Source organism: Ornithorhynchus anatinus, chromosome 2 (genome assembly GCF_004115215.2).
Source record: "Ornithorhynchus anatinus isolate Pmale09 chromosome 2, mOrnAna1.pri.v4, whole genome shotgun sequence".
NCBI lineage: Eukaryota > Metazoa > Chordata > Mammalia > Monotremata > Ornithorhynchidae > Ornithorhynchus > Ornithorhynchus anatinus.
Window position 1 is genome coordinate 137,433,576 of NC_041729.1, and position 20,488 is coordinate 137,454,063.

Genomic DNA, 20,488 nt, shown 5'->3' on the forward strand with positions numbered 1-20,488 from the left:
AGTGTCCTGCACATAGTATGCACTTAATAAATATGATTGATTGATTAATTGTTCAAGGGAAGGAGTCAAGGAGGGAAGGAAGAATGAAATAAAAGAAGAGGGGAAGGAGAGAAAGAAAATGAGAGAAGTGAGAAGGAGAAAAAAGAGGTGGATGGGGTGTTTGAAGCTGGATGGAACCACCACAACCTCAGCATGAAGGTGGCGGTTGGATGGAATTTTTGCACCCATGGGAGGCCCTTGACTGTAAATGTCACTGTGACCCTGTAGATAAAACATAGTGGAAAGCCCCATTTGAAAATTAATCTCACCCACTATTACCACCTTGTGGGATTCTATAATCAAGCAACAGTTTACAATTTGAAACAAACAAAACCACTTCCTTCCTGCTCTTACTACTCCTCTTTCTCCTTTTACTTTTGGATACTTCCTTTGAGGGAATGGGAAATCAGAGAATGGGAATAAAAGGGGTCTTCAAGGTTGCAAATAGATAAAAATAGTACATTATTTTTTAAATTTCCTCTTTTATTTTTCTAAATCATTTTCAAATCCATTATGTCATTTTAGCCTCACAACATTCTGTGAGGTAGGGTGAGGAAGGTTTTTTTTATCTTTTCACAAATTATTTCAAGTAACTTGTCCAAAGTCACAAGCTGATCAGTGGCACAGCTGGGATTGGAACCCAGATCATCTAATTTCTAGGCCCAGGCTCTTTTCACTAGGCCACACCGGTATTTGAAACACAATAATCGCCATAGCCAAGGAAGAAGATGGAGTTGTGGTGTAGCTTTCTGGATGGCAGTAGGAAATGACAGGATGGAGATAAAGGGCCCTCTGAAGGCTTCCAGTCTGCAGAGAAGCTGCTCCCAGTTACTTAAAGGGAAAGTGACCTTGGTAGGGGGTGTCTGTAGAACTGGATGGAGTGAGGATAGAGTGGAAAAAGTGAGAGGGGAAGAAGAGAGGGTGATATTGTGGTGTGGGGGTGGAGGTGTTCAGTTTAGCCCTTTATTTCCCATCTCAAGTGACCATGTGGCTTGAAAACCACCCACCTCCCTGACACATTGGTGAGAAGACCCTTGTGGGGGGTGTTGTGCCAGCCTTCCCTGCTGCAGAAAGTATAAAGACATAGCACAACCCTGGGCTCCCTGGACTTTGGGCATGGGGCAATCATCCTCCACTCCCCAGAACCTACAGCCCTTGCTATGGGAAGAGAAGGATGAATGGCATGTGTCCTCAGCCACACCTAGATCCTTGGAGCTACGACCTGAACCTTCACCTGGACTCATTACTCTGCTCCCCATCCCCAGATGCTAGAGGCACAAGTGGCTCCACAGGGTGAAACTCATGACATTTTCCAGGTTGTGTCTCAGAATAGAATCTCAGGACAAGGGATCTGGTTCTGGCCTGAACCACAAGCCTTGATTCCCCAGTCCCTCCCCCGGCACAAAACGTCCCTGCATGTGTCGATGAAACTTCTCCCAAGCCCCCCGAACCCAAATAATAACTGCCAAGGAAATGAGTCAGCAACAGATCTTTGTTCCAGACAAAGGGGAGGGAAATGATTCAGAGTCAGTGGAAACAAAAGATGGCAGGTGGTGTTGTCCCAGACAGGAAGCTCCAACAGCCTAGAAGAAAAATAAGCCAGGTTAATCAAGCTTCTGAAGATCGAGGGTCCACCTCCTGCCTCCAGCTCTGGGCCCAGGACTATCAGGGACATGGCTCACTGATACTCTACATCTTCCCAGAATCTTCACCTCCACTGGCTCATTGAGCCAGCATACTCGTGTGCCGTGGGGGAGCCAGTTTGGACGGTTGGATGCTTTATGCTTCCCCTGTCTGTAGGGGTCTCAGATAAGAGGGGTCTACACTTACCTCAGCGGCAAGAGGCCTGGACTGTCAGAAGAAGGTTGAGTGCGACGCTTTTCACGAGCAGGACTCTGAGAGCCAGAATGACAATGGACAGCGTGTTGCCCCACTCACGGTCTCCTGTGGAAGGCAGAGTGGCAGCAGGCTTCGCCAAAGTGCTGGGCTCCTGCTCCATTGGTGATCTCTAGGGAGGTTAGGGACTTTCTGTCTGCTTACTGAGAGAGTTCAGACCCCTGTTCTGTTCTGAACCAAATTAAAGCCTCCAGATCCATACATCTGAGTTGGAGTCTAGTGCAGCCTCTCCAACCTCTGAGCACTTGACTAAGCCTTTCCATGTAGTCTAAACAGCCCCCAACCCCTCCCTGTCCACCCCCTTTATGATAGGGCAGCTTCAGGCCTCCTGCTCCCTGCAAGCTGTTTCTCAGGGAGAAGAAAGTAGAGTGGAAGATGATGGGTAGCAGCATGGCATAATGGATAGAGCATGGGCCTGGAAATCAGAAGATCATGGGTTCTAATCCTGGTTCTGCCACTTGCCTGCTGTGGCATTGAGCAAGTCACTTCACTTCTCTGGGCCTCAGTTTCCTCACCTGTAAAATGGGGATTGAGGCAGTGAGACCCACTTGGGATGGGGACTGTGTCTAACCCCATTTGTTTGTGTACACCCCAGCACTTAGTACAGTGTTTGGCACATAGTAAGTGCTTAACAAATATCTTTATTATTATTATTATGTGTTAAGAAGACTTTGGTCAAGAGCAATTACAAGGACAGTGATTTTTACAACCAAGTTCCATAATAATGATGGTATTTGTTAAGTGCTTTCTGTGTGCAAAGCACTGTTCTAAGCGCTGGGGAGGATACAAGGTGATCAGGTTGTCCCACGTGGGGTTCACAGCCTTAATCCCCATTTTACAGATGGGGTAACTGAGGCACAGAGAAGTGAAGTGACTGGCCCAAAGTCACACAGCTGACAAGTGGCAGAGCCGGGATTTGAACCCATGACCTCTGATTCCCAAGCCCAGGCTCTTTCCACTGAGCCGTACTTCTTCTCTGCATATCCAGACCTATGAGGAAGGAAGATTCCCATCCTAGACATAGGGGGGTTATGTTGACTGACCAACAGGCTGAGCAATAGAAAATCCCAGAAAACCTTTTCCTAAAGCAATACTCAATGACTGGCCCAGGTCAAAGGCGATTTGGAGGAATGGAATCCACAAATGATAACTTGCATTAGCTATCACATAGTTGCTCTGGTTAATCAGAGATAGGTCCCATCAGACAAAAGAAGTGGAAGTTAGCCATTGGAGAGAAAGTGGGAGTGGTGGTGCTGCCAACTGCAGCCATGGATGGTGCAGAAAGGGAAATTTACAGAAGGGAAGTGTAAACCATGAAATATCGGATGTGGCCAGTCAAGGCTTGGTCTAGGGCTGGGGAATTTAGCGGGATTTATTTCTATATTGTTAACATGACCAAGAACTCCTTCTACTCAAATGCAGTATGTACATTAATTTTAAAGCTGACTATATTCTATTCAATGTAGTTTTACAGACAATTCCCAGTTGCATGGAAAATACTGCAAAACCTTCCCACCAGAGAAATATTAAATATATGTCACTGAGGATTGAATAATAAAAAAATTGTTGTAATAAAAGTAGGAGAGACTTCAGTTGGACAGAGAAGAAAACTTTCAGGCTGTCAAGGTGATAAAATCTAGAAACAGGTGACCAGAGAGGAGAGGGAGTCTCTATCTGTGAAGGTCTTCAAAGAAAAGAACAGACACTGATTTTTGCCCTTCAGTTACAGCTCACCTGTGAAGCTCTGTTCTGAACAGGTGAGGACAGATTCTTTAGGATTTTCTGAACCGGGATGTGCTGAAACAAGAAAAGTATCATCAGCTTCCAAGTATTTTCAGCATGAGACCATCTTTTAGCTCAAAGCTGTTTCCTGCAGGGAATACTGCCTCTGGATCATCAGACCCCCTGACTTATATGGATCCCTGAGACATTGGCCCAGATCCACTCCCGGGGAAACTCTGAGAAAGGGGTACATGAACATTTTTTGACCTGCCAATTTATGATCCCCTCAAAAAGCCCCAGAAGGGAAGGCCGTTAGTAAAGACTGGGGCTACGGCTGGAGGGTGGGGAGGGAGCATCTAATTGCATTTCTTTTTTTTTTGTTTTTTTCTGAATCAAGACATGAAATCAGTTTAGTATGATGTACACATTGATTTTTAAGCTGGCTATAGTCTAATCAGGGTATCTGGGAGTTTTGAGGAAAAAATGACACAGCCAGGATTATGGAGGTATGATTGCAGAATATAAATAGGGAGAGGAGACTGGACAACTCTTTCTGCTCCTGCAACAGCAGCCCTCTAGAACTGAGATGTCCTGGCTGTTCTGCTGTTGACCCACTTTTTTGAAGATGGAGATTTATTCATTCATTCAGTTGTATTTATTGAGCAGTACTGTGTTTAAAGAAACTGTACTAAGGACTTGGGAGAATACAATGTATCAACAGACACATTCCCTACACACAATGAACTCACAATCTAGAGGGGGAGACTGACATTAATAACCATAAATATATAAATAAATAATTTACATATATATACATATGTACTGTGGAGATGGGAGGAAGGATGAATGAATGGAGCAAGTCAGGGCAACTCAGAAGGGAGTAGGAGAAGAGATGAAGAGGGCTTAGTCAGGGAAGGCTTCTTGGAGAAGAAGACTGGATCTAATTTGATCCAGTCTAATGGTGGGGGCAGTGATTTCATGGTGAGGGAAGCAGGTACCAATGGAGAAGACATCTGAATGCAAGCTCCCATTATGGTAATTACATGTCTTCAAGAAGGGAGGAGTTGAGAGAGACCAGAACAGAACAAAGAAAAAAGGCAAAGGAATAAAAAACTTCCTCATGAAATTACAGAAGACACTAAATCTGGTGGGTTTTGAATGCTTAGAAAGGCAGTGAAGGAGGTAAAATACACTTAGACTAATTGGATCAAGTGTTATAAATTGAAGTACTGAAAGGCGCACATAGGCACAAAAGATGAACATGACAAGTAGAGGCTGGGGTGGGGCTGGGGGGGCATAACTACTGCCAATCAATCAGTGGTATCTATTGGGGACTTACTGAATGCAGAGCACTATACTAAACACTTGGAAGAGTACAATGTAATAGAGTTTTTAGAACTGTTCCCTGCCCACAGGGAGTTTACAGTCTAGTAAATGAATTATGAATACATACATTTATGTATATATATATATACATATATATATGGATATGTTTTGGGTGGCTGAGGGTGAGATGAATATAAAGTGCTTAAAGGGTACAGATCAAAGCACATAGGCAATGCAGAAAAGAGAGGGAATAGGGGAATAGTGGCTTAGTGGGAGAATGTCTCTTGAAGGAGATGTGATTTTAATAAGGCTTTGAAGGAAGGCTTCAAAGGCTGTGATCAAGGAGTCATGGTGGAAGCTAAGGTGATGTATATACAACAACAATATAGAGGTCCCTTTAAAAAGGCAGCAGAGCATCTAGAGGAGTTGAGCCAAGATTTTTCCATTATGCTCTGCCTTGGTCAGACCCTTGTTAGCACATTGGATGTTGTTTTGTTCATTTTGTAAAGAATGTGAAGAAACTAGAAAAGTCAGAAGAAGAGTGACAGTTAATACTGAAAAGAGTGGAAAATAGGTGCTGTAGGGAAAGATGAGAGGAATTGGAGGTGCTTAGGTCAGAGAGGACTAAGGGGTGATGCCTATGGAAGGATTTTACCGGGTGGAAGTTGGCCGGTTGGTTATTCTTCATGTATTGAAAACGTTAAACCTTAAAAAAACTGTTTGAAAAGAAAGTGGGAGAGATTTTGGTTACAGTGGGTTACAGGTTGTCGAAGGAATAAAATCCAGAAGCAGATGACCAGGGAAGAGATGAAAATATTTGAGGAAAAACCCTCAGTTATAATTCACCTGTAGAACTTCTTTCTTGGTCAGCAGGGTCAGACTGCCTGGACTTTTCTGCACTGGGTTGTGCTGCAACAAGAAAATTATCATCAGATTCCTGATGATCTTGGATTTTCTGCTGGAAGTACTGTCTCTGGGCCCTCAGACCTCTTGACCTTCTGATCAATGAGGCACTGCTGATCCACTACCCAAGAGCCTCTGGGAGAGGAGATGGGGCACCCCAGGGGTATCGGAGACAATAGGAAGAAGAGAAGGAGGAGAGGGAGCTCTCAGGAATCAACATCTCCTCCAGCATTGCCTCGCTCAGGAGATCATGTGACAGACTGTCAGTAGGGGCTCAGCATCAGAACCAGACACTGTGGACCCCCTGAGCCTCCCTAGGTCCCACACCCCAGCCCTCCATCCCCGATCCCCACCTGGGGCTTTGTCCTGCTTTTCAGTCACATTCATCTGCACAGAGCTGTGCCGCACAAAGCAGGTCACCGTATCTTCCTCGCTGAACTGTCCGATCCCGACAGCACTGTAGGTTCCCTGAGCGGTGAGGGCCGTGGCCTGGATAGGCTCTGTGAGTGGCGGGTGGGGCGCAGACAGAGTCAGCTTCAGCTCCTTGGGGTAGAAATCCTTCACCAGGCAAGCGGCGAAACTCTGGTTCCTCAGGACCAAGACTGTGGGCTGGGATTCAGCTCGAACTCCTGAAACACGCCCAGCTTGTGGAGGCTTCCAGAGGAAGCAGATTCCATCCTACTCCCTGCCCATCCCCAGCCCGGTCCTGACCCTTGGCCCCACCCAACTCTCCCTCCCCAACTAAGAGAAGCAGCATGGCCTAGTGGATTGAGCACAGGCCTGGTAGTCAGAAGATCCTGGGTTCTAATCCCAGTCTAGCCCCTTGTCTGCTCTGTGACCTTGGGCAAGTCTATTCATCTCTCTGTGCCTAGTTCCCTCATCTGTAAAACAGGATTAAGATTGTGAGCTCTATGTGGGAGAGGTACTGTGTATAACCTGATTAGCTTGTATATACCCCAGAGTTTAGTGTCTGGCACATAGTAAATACCATAGTTATTATTGCTAATCCCAAGACCTAAACCTGGGGCCAGTTAGGGACTGAACCTTCTGCCATCCATAGGCCAGATTCAAGGCCAGATGGCTCTGAATGGTTTCCAGGATGAGAGAGGAATCTTCCCTCATGTCTCCCTGCTGCCTAAATCCCTCCACCCCCAGAAGCTCATCTCAGGAGCTGCTGGGTGAGGTTTCCCTCAGATGTGGCAAACCACAGGGTAACGGCGCAAATGGAACATCACCACAGCTTCTTATCTGCCCTATCTCATGCTTGCACAAGCCCCTATCTCATAATTCCACAAGCCCTACTGGACAAGCTCCCCTGTTTCTCCCATATCACCATTTATTTACCCCTATAAACTGTAACCTTGTTGTGGGCAAGGAATGTGTCTGTTTATTCTAATATTGTACTCTAAGTGCTTATTTAAGTGTTCTGCACACAGTAAGTGCTCAATTAATACAATTGAATGAGTGAATGAATTGATTTCTTTATCTCTTCATTTATGACTTCGCCTGACACTCCATGTAAGACCTTGGAACATGCTCAGTATTTTCAGGAAGGAAACCACAGAGTTAGGAGCTGTGGATTGTAAGTTCCTCAAGGGTGTGGGTAAGGGCTGTGTATACTACTTCAGGTGCATATTCTCAGACCGTGCATATTCTCAAACCCCTAAAGGACAGCATTTTGCACACAGTAGGAGCTTGATTCAAGGATTGTTAGAATGGGATATCAAACCACAGTTCTAGCAAAACCAAATGCATCCTCTGGTAGGATAACAGCCCAGACTCACAGGCCCAGGACCTGACCAAAATCAGCATGAAGCAGTGTGGCATAGTGGAAAGAACACGGGCTTGGGAGTCAGATATCGTGGGTTCTAATCCCAGGCTCTGCCACTTAGCAGCTGTGTAACTTTGGGCAAGTCATTTCACTTCTCTGGGCTTTACTTCTCAGATCCTCATCTGTAAAATGGGGATTAAGACTGTGAGCCTCATGTGGGACAACCTGATGAACTTGTATCTACTCCAGCGCTTTGAACAGTGCTTGGTGCATGGTAAGTGCTTAACAAATACCATCAGTATTATTATTATTACAATGCCACAGCTCTAACTTGGGCCTTTAGGGTAGACCAGAAGCAGTTAATAGATGAGACCTGAAGTTCCTTGTGGGCAGGGAATTTGTTTACCAACTCTTTTGTACTATACTCTACCCAGCACTTAGCACAGTGCCATATACACAATAAGCACTCAATAAATTCCACTGATTGATTGAGGGATTGACCGTGTCTGTTTTAAGTCTAGGTGCCCTCGAAATGAAATGAAGACCAAATAACTGGCTGGATAGTGCCTGTCCTCTCACTGATATGCTACCAAATGGCTTTTCTATCACCAAAAGACTTTTCTACCTTGAAGAAACAATATTCATGTGTCACTTACTTGGTTCCACTGTAACTTCTGTTCCACTGCCGAAAGCTAGCTTTGCAACATTGTCTTTCCCCTGTCCCAGTGATATGTGACTTAACAAAAACCCTACCCCAGCCTGTGCTCTGAGGCTGCCTGAGACAGGCACCTGAGGTGAAAGACAGGATACTGGAGGAGATTTTCCTGCAGGGCTCAATCAGCCAATCAATGGTATTTATTGAGTATTTACTTTGTGTATAGTACTACACGAAGTACTTGGGTTGCTAGACCTATTCCCCGGCTACCTGCCCAGAGGAACTTACAGTCTAGAGTGGGAAACAGGCATTATTAGAAATAAATAAATGAGTAAATTGTGGCTATGTACAGAAGTGTTATGGAGCTGAAGGTGGGTGTGAATATCAAGTGTCTCCCCCTTTTAGACTGTGAGCCCCTAGTTGCACAGGGATTGTCTTTATCTGTTGCCGAATTGTACGTTACCAGTGCTTAGTACAGTGCTCTGCACACAGTAAGTGCTCAATAAATACGATTGAATGAATGAATGAATGAATGAATGAATGAAGTGCTTAAAGGGTATAGATACAAGTGCATAGATTATGAAGAAGGGAGCGGGAATCAGGGTAAAGAGGACTTAATGTGGGAAGGCCTCCTGGAGATGTGATCGTAATAATATTTTGAAGTTGGGGAGAGTGGTGGTCTGGTGTATTTGGAAGAGGAGGGAGTTTCCAGGCCAGAAGGAGGGTGTGGGAAAGTGGTCAGTGGCAAGATAGATGAGCTCATGGCACAGTGAACAAGCTGGCACTAGAGGAATGAAGCGTGAGGGCTGGGTTTTAGTAGGACATCAGTGAAGTAGGATAGGAAGTTCTTTAGAGAGGATGGTAAGGAATTTCTGTTTAATGTGGAGGTGGATGGGCAACCACCGCAGGTTCTTGAGGAATAGGAATAGGTCTGAATGATTTTGAGAAAAATTAAATGGAAGGAGGTTCTAGGGCAGAGGGAGGAAAAGAGCATGGAACCAGTAGCAAGACAGATGAGATTGATGTACAATAAATAGGTAGGCATTAGAAATATACCGACTGAGTTGTAAATAACAGTTGGTCCCCAATAATATTTAACAATAGCTTCTATTTACAATTTATTATCCTTCTGTTACTTTCCAAATCTATGAGATATGATGCCTGAACTTTCTCTAGTACCTTAAAAGGAAAGACGATTGCCAAGACAAAGCAAACACCCAGACCTTATCTTTTGCATATACATAGCACACAGAAAGACAAACATTCATCTGCTTCTAGCCCCATTAGGCAAGCAGAGACAGCATTCAGGGCTTTCATTTGTTTTAACCCTCAACATTGTGGAAATTTTATATTTAAAAACCATTTGAAGATCAATGTAACCAGCAAAGATGAACAAAGAAACCCCATTTCTAATGCATTTAATTTGTAATGCTCCCCAGTTAAATCTCTCTTTTGTGTGCAGCTGCCCCCTTATTGCAGTATCTTTAAGATTCATGGCTGACAAAGTTTCTTAGCCTAATTCTGTTCCACTTAACTCTTAATAGGCGTTATGAGATCTGGGGTTTCTTCCCCGCTAGAATTCGTGTAACCCAGTAGGTCTCCCAGTGTCTAACAGAGATTTCTTAGAAGCAGCATGGCTTAATGGAAAGAGCACCGGCTTGGGAGTCATAGGTCATGGGTTCTAATCCTGACTCCACCACTTGTCAGCTGTGTGACTTTGGGCAAATCACTTCACTTCTCTGTGCCTCAGTTACCTCATCTGTAAAATGGGGATTAAGACTGTGAGCTGAGCCCCATGTAAAGTAACTATATATGTTCCTTTCTTTATAATTTTGGATAAATTGGAAAATGGAAATTTGGTGTAAAGAAATGTTTTGAGTAAAGATAATACTAATGATCAGAAGAGAAAATTTGGAATGATAATTGAATCTGGATTTTTCATGAATGGAAATTAAAGGAGAATGATGATGACGGTATTTGTTAAGCACTTACTAGGTGCCAAGCACTGCTCTAAACACTGGGGTAGATACTAGGTTATCAGGTTGTCCCACTTGAGGCTCACAGTCTTAATCCCCATTTTACAGATGAGGTAACTAAGGCATACAGAAGTGAAGGGACTTGCCCAAAGTCACACAGCTGACAAGTGGCAGAGTTGGGATTAGAACCCATGACCTCTGACTCCCAAGCCCATGTTCTTTCCACTAAGCCAAGCTGCTTCTCTTCCATTTACTTGTGAGACTTAGCCATGGGGAAATCACCTGTGACAAAACAAATTCCAAAAAGCCAGTAGTAGAATCTCAGTGATCTGTCCTTTCTCTGAAGAGGGGTCTCTAGCTTCCAACAACAAATCTAATCTCTCAGTACAACTATTGCGATTCACTAAATCAGTGGGCATTTTTACATTTGAAAGTTACCTTTTTCCCCGTAATTTCTCAAAAAAAAGATGTATGGGTTGGGAATTCCCTCTATCCCAGTCTGACAGCGGGTGCCTTTCTTTTGGGCATCAGGGTTTGTGGATTTTTTTTTTAGAGGCATTATATATTCAACTATTTATGTGCTACTACTGTTAGGTTTGCATAGGTGAATGCTTGCTCTTTTGCAATCCTGGGATGTATTTTAATAAATAATGCTGGCATTTGTTAAGCACTTACTATGTGCCAAGCACTGTTCTAAGTGCTGGGGGGTGGAACAAGGTAATCAGGTTGTCCCATGTGGGGTTCACAGTCTTAATCCCCATTTGACAGATGAGGTATCTGAGGCACAGAGAAATGAAGTGACTTGCCCAAAGTCACACAGCTGATAAGTGGTGGAGCCGGGATTAGAACCCAAGACCTCTGACTCCCAAGCCCATGCTCTTTGCACTAAGTCAAGCTGCTTCTCTAGATACTATGACCAGTTAATTTGGAGAGGTAAAGTGTGTTGGTCGAACACCAAAAAAGAGGCAAATGGCCGCCCTGACACTAACTTTAGAACTCCCCAAAGAGTTACCTCTCTCCTCTCCTCTAGGGACCACTTGCTCAGTGTGCCTCAATCTCATCTTTCTTGCTGCTGACTCCTTTTTCACATCCTCCTTCTGGCCTGGAATTCCCTCCCCTTGCATATACACAAAACCACCACTCTCCTCACCTTCAAAGCCTTATTAAGGTCATATCTCCTCCAAGAAACCTTCCCCGATTAAGCTCCTTTTCCCCCCTTCCTCTCCCTTCTGTGTTGTCTATGCACTTCAACCTGTACCCTCTAAGCATTTGGTGTTCACACCACCCTCAGATCCACAGCACTTATGTACATAGCTCTAACTTATTTATATTAATGTCTGTGTCCCTCTATAGATTGTGAGCTCGTTGTGGGCAGGAAACATGTCTACCAATTTTATTATATTGTACTCTCCCAAGTTCTTAGTAGAGTGTGCTGCACAAAATATGCACTCAATAAATACCATTGATTTATTGATCCTCCATTCCCCTGCCCAAAGACTCACCTCAGTGGTAAGGCCTCAAAGAAGGTAGCATTTTTTTTCTTTGTTCTAAGTGCTGGGATAGATACAAGATAATCAGGTTGGACAAAGTGCACAGTGAGCAAGTGGTCCCTAGAGGAGAGGAGAGAGGTAACTCTTTGGGGAGTACTAAAGTTAGTGTCAGGGCGGCCATTTGCCTCTTTTTTGGTGTTCGACCAACACGCTTTACCTCTCCAAATTAACTGGTCATAGTATCTAGAGAAGCAGCGTGACTTAGTGCAAAGAGCATGGGCTTGGGAGTCAGAGTGTAACTAAGAGGGATTTATTAGATGAGGTAACTGAGCACAGAGAAGTTAAGTACCTTGCCCAAGGTCATGCAGCAGACTAGTAGCAGAGCCAGGATTAGAACCCAGTCCTCTAACTCCCAAGCCCATGTTCTTCACCCTAGGCCATGCTGTTACCCTTGTTTGGGGGGCTTATATAATTACTAAAAACACCTGGCAATTTTCTGCCATTTCAGGATTTCTCTTTGTGGGTGAGTCTGCATCAGACATCTGTACCACCTCACAGAGAAGCCCACTCGATCCAGGTAATGACTCTTTCTGAACTGTATTCCCAGGCTTGCTTATCATAGATCTCTGGTAAACCTCGAGAGTTTTCAATCAGGATTGAAAAGACCTAAGCTGGTGGTCTTCTGGCCTACTACTACTACCTCTTTGAAGCTTTGCCGTCTGCCAGTCCTCATTCATTCATTCAGTAGTATTTATTGAGCACTTACTATGTGCAGAGCACTGAACTAAGCGCTTGGAATGTACAATTTGGCAACATATAGAGACAATCCCTGCCCATTGACGGGCTTACAGTCTAATCAGGGGAGACAGACAGACAAAAACAATAGCAATAAATAGAATCAAGGGGATGTACATCTCATTAACAAAATAAATAGGGTAATAAAAATATAGACAAATGAGCAGACGAGCACAGTGCTGAAGGGAGGGGAAGGGAGGGGGAGGAGCAGAGGGAAAGAGGGGGAAAAGGGGGCTTAGCTGAGGGGAGGTGAAGGGGGGGTCAGAGAGGCAGCAGAGGGAGCAGAGGGAAGAGGGGAAGCTCAGTCTGGGAAGGCCTCTTGGAGGAGGTGAGCTCTCAGTAGGGTTTTGAAGAGGGGAAGAGAATTAGTTTGGTGAAGGTGAGGAGGGAGGGCATTCCAGGACAGTGGGAGGACGTGGCCCAGGGGTCGATGGCAGGATGGGCATGAACGGGGGACAGTGAGGAGGTGGGTGGCAGAGGAGCAGAGTCTACAGGGTGGGTAGTAGAAAGAGAAGGGAGGAGAGGTAGGAGAGGGCAAGGTGATGGAGAGCCTTGAAGCTTAGAGTGACAAGTTTTTGTTTTGTGCAGAGGTTGATAGGCAACCACTGGAGGTTTTTAAGAAGGGGAGTGACAGGCCCAGAGCATTTCTGCAGGAAGATGAGCCGGGCAGCGGAATGAAGAAGAGACTGGGGGGGGGCAGTGGTGGTGCAGGAGGAAGGGAGATCAGAGAAAAGGCTGACACAATAATCCAGCCGGGATATTATGAGAGCCTGTACCAGTAAGATAGCCATTTGGGTGGAGAGGAAAGGGCGGATCTTGGCGATATTATAAAGGTGAGACCAGCAGGTCTTAGTGACGGATTGGATGTGTGGAGTGAATGAGACAGTTGAGTCAAAGATGACACCAAGGTTGCTGGCTTGAGAGACGGAAAGGATGGTTGTGCCATCCACAGTGATAAGGAAGTCTGGAAGAGGACAGGGCTTGGGAGGGAAGATAAGGAACTCAGTTTTGGACATGTTGAGTTTCAGGTTGCAGGAAGACATCCAGGTAGAGACATCCTGGAGGCAGGAGGAGATACGAGCCTCAAGGGAGGGGGAGAGGACGGGGCAGAGATGTAGATTTGTGTGTCATCTGCATAGAGATAAAAGTTGAAGCCGTGAGAGCGAATGAGTTCACTGAGGGAGTGAGTGTATATGGAGAACAAAAGAGGGCCAAGAACTATTCCTTGAGGAACCCCAACAGTTAGAGGATGGGAAGGGCAGGAGGAGCTTGCGAAGGAGACCGAGAATGAACCGCCAGAGAGATAAGAGGAGAACCAGGAGAGGACGGAGTCAGTGAAGCCAAGGTGAGATAAGGTGTGGAGGAGAAGGGGATGGTCTACAGTGTCAAAGGCAGCTGAGAGGTCAAGGAGTTTTAGGATAGAGTAGGAGCCATTGGATTTGGCAAGAAGGAGGTCATGGGTGACCTTTGAGAGAGCAGTCTCGGTAGAGTGAAGGAAACGGAAGCCAGATTGGAGGGCGTCCAGGAGAGAATTGGAGTTAAGGAATTCTAGGCAGCTAGTGTAGATAGCTCGTTCTAGAAGCTTGGAAAGGAAGGGTAGTAGAGAGATAGGGCAATAACTGGAAGGGGAAGTGGGGTCGAGAGAGGGTTTTTTTTAGGATGGGGGAGACATAGACATGTTTGAAGGCAGAGGGGAAGAAGCCATTGGAGAGTGAGTGGTTAAAGATAGAAGTTAAGTAATAATAATAATGTTGGTATTTGTTAAGCACTTACTATGTGCAGAGCACTGTTCTAAGCGCTGGGGTAGACATAGGGGAATCAGGTTGTCCCACGTGGGGCTCACAGTCTTAATCCCCATTTTGCAGATGAGGTAACTGAGGCACAGAGAAGTTAAGTGACTCGCCCACAGTCACACAGCTGACAAGTGGCAGAGCCGGCATTCGAACTCATGACCTCTGACTCCAAAGCCCGTGCTCTTTCCATAAGGAGGGGAGGAGGGAAGGGGCGATGGTTTTTATAAGGTGAGCAGGAATGGGGTCCGAAGCACAGGTGGAGGGGGTGGCACTTGCAAGGAGGGAGGAAATCTCCTCTGAGGATACTGCAGGGAAAGATGGGAAAGTAGGGGAGAAGGTGGCGGGGGGGGGGGCCAGAAGGGAGAGGGGTGACTTTGGGAAGCTCGGACCTGATTGTGTTCATTTTCGTGATGAAGTAGGTGGCCAGATCGTTGGGGGTGAGGGAGGGGGAGGGGGAGGAACAGGGGGCCTGAGGAGAGAATTAAAGGTCTGGAAATATTGGCGGAGGTAATGGGCGTGGGCGTCAATGAGGGAAGAAAAGAAGTTTTGCCTGGTGGACAGCGTCCCTGGTCCCCTGCCAAAATCCCTGTTCCTATTCTCAAGGGTAAAATTCAGCATCTATACCCCCAAGAGTGAAATTTCTTCCCAGAACACTGAGACTTGGGTTGGAATGATGATGGGGAAGTGTTCCTGTTATTTATTTTCAAAAAGCTGAGAAATGACAATTCTGAGAACCAGCACTCTCTTTGGCCAGAGATAACTCCTTCTGGAACTTCTATTCTACTGACAGACTGGCAAAAGAGTACTTGAGACAAAGAAGAAATAGGAGCAGAATTATTGCGAGGCAACCTAAGGCAAAAGTGCTGCCAGAACGGAGAATATGATTGTGGAAATTCTGAGTCCCTTCTGGGAGTGTGGGGTTTGGCTTGTTTGGATGGGAGCCCTTTCTTGTCTAGTGCTAGGTGAACCTATGGAATCCTGGGTTTCTGCCTTCTGCCTCTTGTCCTACTTGCTGTTTACCCCATTCAGGCTTCTGCTTCCTCAAACTATCCCAAGAGAAGGCTAGCATTGGTCTCCCAAGTACAGAAGGACAGAGCAAGTATGTTTATTCTGAGTCAGTGCAGTTGGTCCAGCCTGTGAAACACAATTGAAATAATACAATGCTAATGCGGGCTTTGACATTTTAAAAGCAAATTCAACCCATCAATTGCATTTATTGAGCACTTACTCTGACTAAGTGCTTGGGACAGTATCATATAGCACATAGACATGTTCCATACCCACAGTGAGCTTACAGCCTCGAGGAGGAGACAGGTATTAATATAAATGAATTACAGATATATAAATATGTTACGGATATGTTTTTACCAGGAGTGGATGTTGAGAGCCCAGCATGTGCGTTGTCCACAGAAGCATTCTAAATGTTTTAGACATGGTGCTCTAGTTTTCTGAGCAGCTGCTGTGCAGATGCCTGTCTGAGCTCAAGGGCAGAGATTCCTATTTGGGAAGAGAGGTGTCCATCACTGTCTGGCCTGCCATTTACAACTCGGGCATGTCCCTGCTTCTCTGGATGGATTCAATATCTCATGCTGACTCTTGAGAGGGACAGAGTTCCCCGGGTGTCTCCTTTCTTTATCCCGTAGATCCTTGGCCCTTTTGTATATTTGTCAGTCAGTCAGTCATCTTTGTATATTTGTCAGGGACTTTCACAGCACAGACTCTCATTCTCTCTGTGGTCTACCTACTGTCATTGAGAAGTGGGAAGGGGAAATGGAATGGAAAGAGGGAAGAAAGGTATCTCTAGGTAGACTTCAGGGTGTTGTATATGTACATGTGAAGTACTCACACAAAGAGAAGCAACATGGCATAGTAGGTAGAACACATGCCTGGGAGTCAGAAGGTCAGGTCTTGGGTTCTAATTCCACCTCTGCCAAACTTCTCTGTGACTCAGTTACCTTACCTGTAAAAATGGGGATTAAGACTGTGAGCCTCACGTGGGATAACCTAATTGCCCTGTATCTCCCCCAGCAGTTGGAACAGTGCTCTGCACATAGTAGGCGCTTAACCAACTGCCAACATTAATATTATTATTATTATTATTATTCCTCTGTGCTTCAGTTACCTCATTTGTAAAATGGGGATTGAGATTGTGAGCCCCATGTGGGACAGGGACTGTGTCCAACACGATTTGCTCGTATCTACCCCAGCACTTATTATGGTGCCTGGCACATAATAAGCGCTTAACAACTACCATAATTGTTATTATTATTAACCTTCTCAATGTGTTTAAATCTCACCTATTTCACTGCCAACCCCTATCTTCTGGCCTGGAACGCCCTCCCTCCTCACTTTCTGGCAGACAATTACACACCCCCCTTCAAAGTCTTACTGAGGGCACATCTCCAAAAGGCCTTCCCAGACTAAGCCCCACCTTCCTCTTCTTCCACTCCCTTCTGCATGGTCCTGACTTGCTCCCTTTGCTCTTCCCCCTTCCCAGCCCCACAACACTTATGTACATATCTGTAATTTATGTATTTGTACTGATGTCTGTCTCCCTCCTGCTAGACTGTAAGCTTGTTGTAGGCAGGGAATGCATCTATTTGTAGTTAAACTGTACTCTCCCAAGCGATTAGTACAGTTCTCCACACACACAGTAAGCGCTCAATAAATATGATTGAATGAATGATTGAATGACCTGGGAGCAGAGATTACAATCTTTAGCAGTTTGCTTTGAGTCCTTGATGATACTTCCCTGCTGGGTCTCCAGTGCCACCAGACCCAGGCAGAGCTCCGCCCTTCAGTTGTTGTTGCTGAGGAGACTGGTTTCCTCTGTGGCTTTGTGCCACAGCAGCCCAAGGCTCAGCTCTGCCAGGGTCAAATGGGAGCAGAGAGTGGTTTGTGTGGGGGCTCCCAATCCCTTTCCCTCACTGTGAGTCTCACACAGTAATACCGGCCACTATCTCCGGCTTGCAGACTGTTCAGCAACAGGTACAGCAGGCCTTCGTCATTTTTTCTAGAGATGGAGAAGCGGCCCTTGACTGCTTTTGCAAACTGCGAGTTTTTCCCAGAGGGGTCAATGTGGGAGACCCATTCCGGCTCCTTCCCAGGAGCCTGACGATACCAGCCCATGTGGTAGTCCTGGAAGGTGAATCCAGAGGCTGCGCAGGAGAGATGGAGAGACTCCCCGGCCAGTGTCACAGCTCCTCCGGACTCCACCAGAGACTCGGCCCCTGTCAGAAGGAAACAGGGAAGACAGAGGTATTACAGAGCTGCTTGGAGAGTGGCCAAGCATTGCACATTCTGGAATCTGAGTGGACCATTCTCCTAGCCCAAGACACTTTGGATAATGTCAGGAATACCTTGGGTACCTGATCCAAAGGAGCCCCTGACCATGTAAGCCCATCCCTCTGGATCACAGACTGGGTCTGCTCCTGAGCAATGCATAACCCAGGGCTGCAACCTTATACCCGGAGGAGAAAACCAATGACACAGAGAGGGGTTTACTGGGAGAGCCACGCCATGAGCTGCCAGGACTGGGTCACCAGAAGGGAACTGGGTTACCACAACTGGCTAAGGAATCTGGGCAGAGGAATAGAAGAGGGAGGAAGGCAAGAGGGAGGAGAGACCTGAGGGGACCAGAAAAGGGAACAGAAAAGGGCCTGGAGAAGGGGGAGAGGCTTTTGGATCTAGGAGGAAAAGGAAGAAATCAGGATTACTGAGTGTAGAGGGAGGCTGAGGGGGCAGAATCCCGGCTCCACCAAATCTAGGAGTTTGGAAACGGGCTGTTTCTCCATCCCTGCTAAAGTAACAGACTGACCCTTCAGAGGAAAGGACAGAGAAGGCTCGGGGGACCTTTCTGATAAGGAAGATTTTCAGGCCATCGGGTGAGTGGCTGAAAGATTCTCCTCTGGGGTTTTTAAGGAGAAATTATTTTCTGTCTGGGGTGGCTAGATGGTGTTCTGCTGGGAGACAGATGGCCCCTCCAGATGACCCTTCAGAGGTTATTAACTAGCACCCACCCCCTAAGAATCCCAAGGAGTTGGAAGGGTTAAAAACAAAACCAAACAGAAGGGGTTAGAACCTCACTACTGCCCCATCCCTTACCTCTCTGGTCCGACCGCGACCGGTTCCCTTCCCTGCCAACAAGAACCCCACACAGGCATGTGGGACCCTTATATCTCTCCTCAGCAGGCACATCTCTCCTAAGATGGTCACTGGCTCCTGAAACCACAGCTACCTTTGATCAACTTAATCCCCAACCTGCTTTCTGAAAGAACAAATAATGCAATCTCCACCAACCGATCAGGTTTTTACCAGTTTTCTTTCTGCCTGTGATGGAACAATGTACGAAATTGGTTACTTACATGGTTTTACTGTGACTGTTGTCCCTGGTCCGTAGTAATCATCACAGTGACACATAACATAACCAAAACCTCCCAGTCTCCCCACATTCCTCTCTTTGAAGCTTGGTCAGTGATAGACAAAAAGAACCTTTTCAAATATTATTTTCCCTGAGGTTCTGGTTTGGCTATCAACATGTTTGGCAAAGGTATTTCTTTTATTTTGTGTTTATACCCTTTCCGATGTGGCTCAGTATTGTGGGTTTTTTGGTTTTTTTGGTGTCTTTATTTGCCTATACAAATTGGACCAGTGATAAAAAAGACCAGTCTGCAGAAAACAGAGAGAATATTTGAAAGAAAGAGAAAAAAAGGGAGAAGGATTTATTCATTCATTAATTCATTCAATTATATTTATTGAGCACTTACTGTGGGCAGAGCACTTTACTAAGCACTTGGGAGAGTACAGTGCAACAACAAACAGACACATTCCCTGCCCACAATGAGCTTATAGTCTACAGGTGGGGAGACAGACATTAATATAAATACATAAATTACAGATATGTACCTAAGTCCTGTGGGGCTGGGAGAGGGAATGGACAGAGAGAGCAAGTCAGGGCAATGCAGAAAGAAGTTGAAGAGGAAAGGGAGACTTAGGGAAGGCCTTTTGGAGGAGATGTGCCTTCAATAAGACTTTGAAGAGGGGGAGAGTAATTGTCTGTCAGATTTGTGGAGAGAGAATGTTCCAGCCAGAAGCAGGGCATGAACAAGTAGCAGGTGGCAAGATAGATGAGATCGAGGCACAGTGAGAAGGTTAGCATTAGAAAAGTTAAGCATGCAAGATCAAGGGTTCTGAGGATCAGAGAAGAGAAGAGATTCAGGAACTCAGGGAAGAGGTGGAAAGAAACTCCTTACCATCAGCTTTAAAGCACTCGATCACCTTGCCCTCTCCTATTACCCAAATAGCTACCCTATATTGAGTTGGAATTGAGAATTGAAAGCAAGGAGACTGAAGAAAGTTTATAGGGATGTTGAAAACTGGGAGTCAATTGCCACATTCGTTCATTCATTCATTCAATTCATTAGGGTTTACTGTTTGCTTACTGTGTGCAGAGCACTATACTAAGCTCTTGGGAGAGTAGAACTTAACAGTAAACAGACACTTTTCCTGTACACAATGAGTTTACAGTCTAGAGGCAGAGTCATCATAAATACAAATAAAAAAATTACACAAATGCTGGTCAGGGGGTGAGGAATAAAGGGAGAAAGTCAGAGTGAAGCAGAAGGGAGTGGGAGAAGAGGAAAGGAGGGGTTAGTTAGGGAAGGCATCTTGGAGGAGATGCGCCTTCAATAAGGCTTGGAAGGAGAGGAGAGTCATTGTCAGATTTGAGGAGGGAGGGTTTTCTAGGCCAGAGGCAGGTTGTGAGCGAGGGGTCAGAGGTGAGATAGATTTATTGAGGCACAGTAAGAAGGTTAGCATTAGAGGAGCAAAGTGTGCCGGCTGGGTTGTAGTAGGAGAGGAATGAGGAGAGGTAAGAGGGGGCAAATGATTAGGTGCTTTGAAGCTATTAGTGAGGAGTTTTTGTTTGATGCGGCGGTGGAAGGGCAATGACTGGAGTTTTTTGAGGAGTGGGGAAACATGTCCTGATCATTTTTTAGAAAAATGATCCGGGCAGCAGAATAAAGTATGGACTGGAGTGGGAAGAGACAGAAGGCTGGGAGATCAGCAAGGAGGCTGATAAAGTAATCAAGGAGGGAAAGGATAAGTGACTGTATTAACATGTT

At 45.7% G+C, this 20,488-nt stretch overlaps 1 protein-coding gene across 1 annotated transcript in view; it reads right to left on the reverse strand.

The window, feature by feature from the left end:
• Positions 1–1,513: 1,513 nt before the first annotated feature.
• The window catches only part of LOC103166634 (Ig heavy chain Mem5), a 42,953-nt gene continuing 23,978 nt past the window's right edge, over positions 1,514–20,488 (reverse strand). The window contains exons 2-10 of the mRNA XM_039914617.1: positions 18,681–18,695; positions 18,471–18,502; positions 17,295–17,596; positions 8,314–8,446; positions 6,240–6,515; positions 5,830–5,892; positions 3,670–3,732; positions 1,870–1,983; positions 1,514–1,622 (exon numbers count right to left, since the gene is read on the reverse strand). Of these exons, the coding sequence (XP_039770551.1) occupies positions 1,871–1,983; positions 3,670–3,732; positions 5,830–5,892; positions 6,240–6,515; positions 8,314–8,446; positions 17,295–17,596; positions 18,471–18,502; positions 18,681–18,695 (997 nt within the window). The 3' untranslated portion in view covers positions 1,514–1,622; position 1,870. The remainder of the gene's footprint in view (positions 1,623–1,869; positions 1,984–3,669; positions 3,733–5,829; positions 5,893–6,239; positions 6,516–8,313; positions 8,447–17,294; positions 17,597–18,470; positions 18,503–18,680; positions 18,696–20,488) is intronic.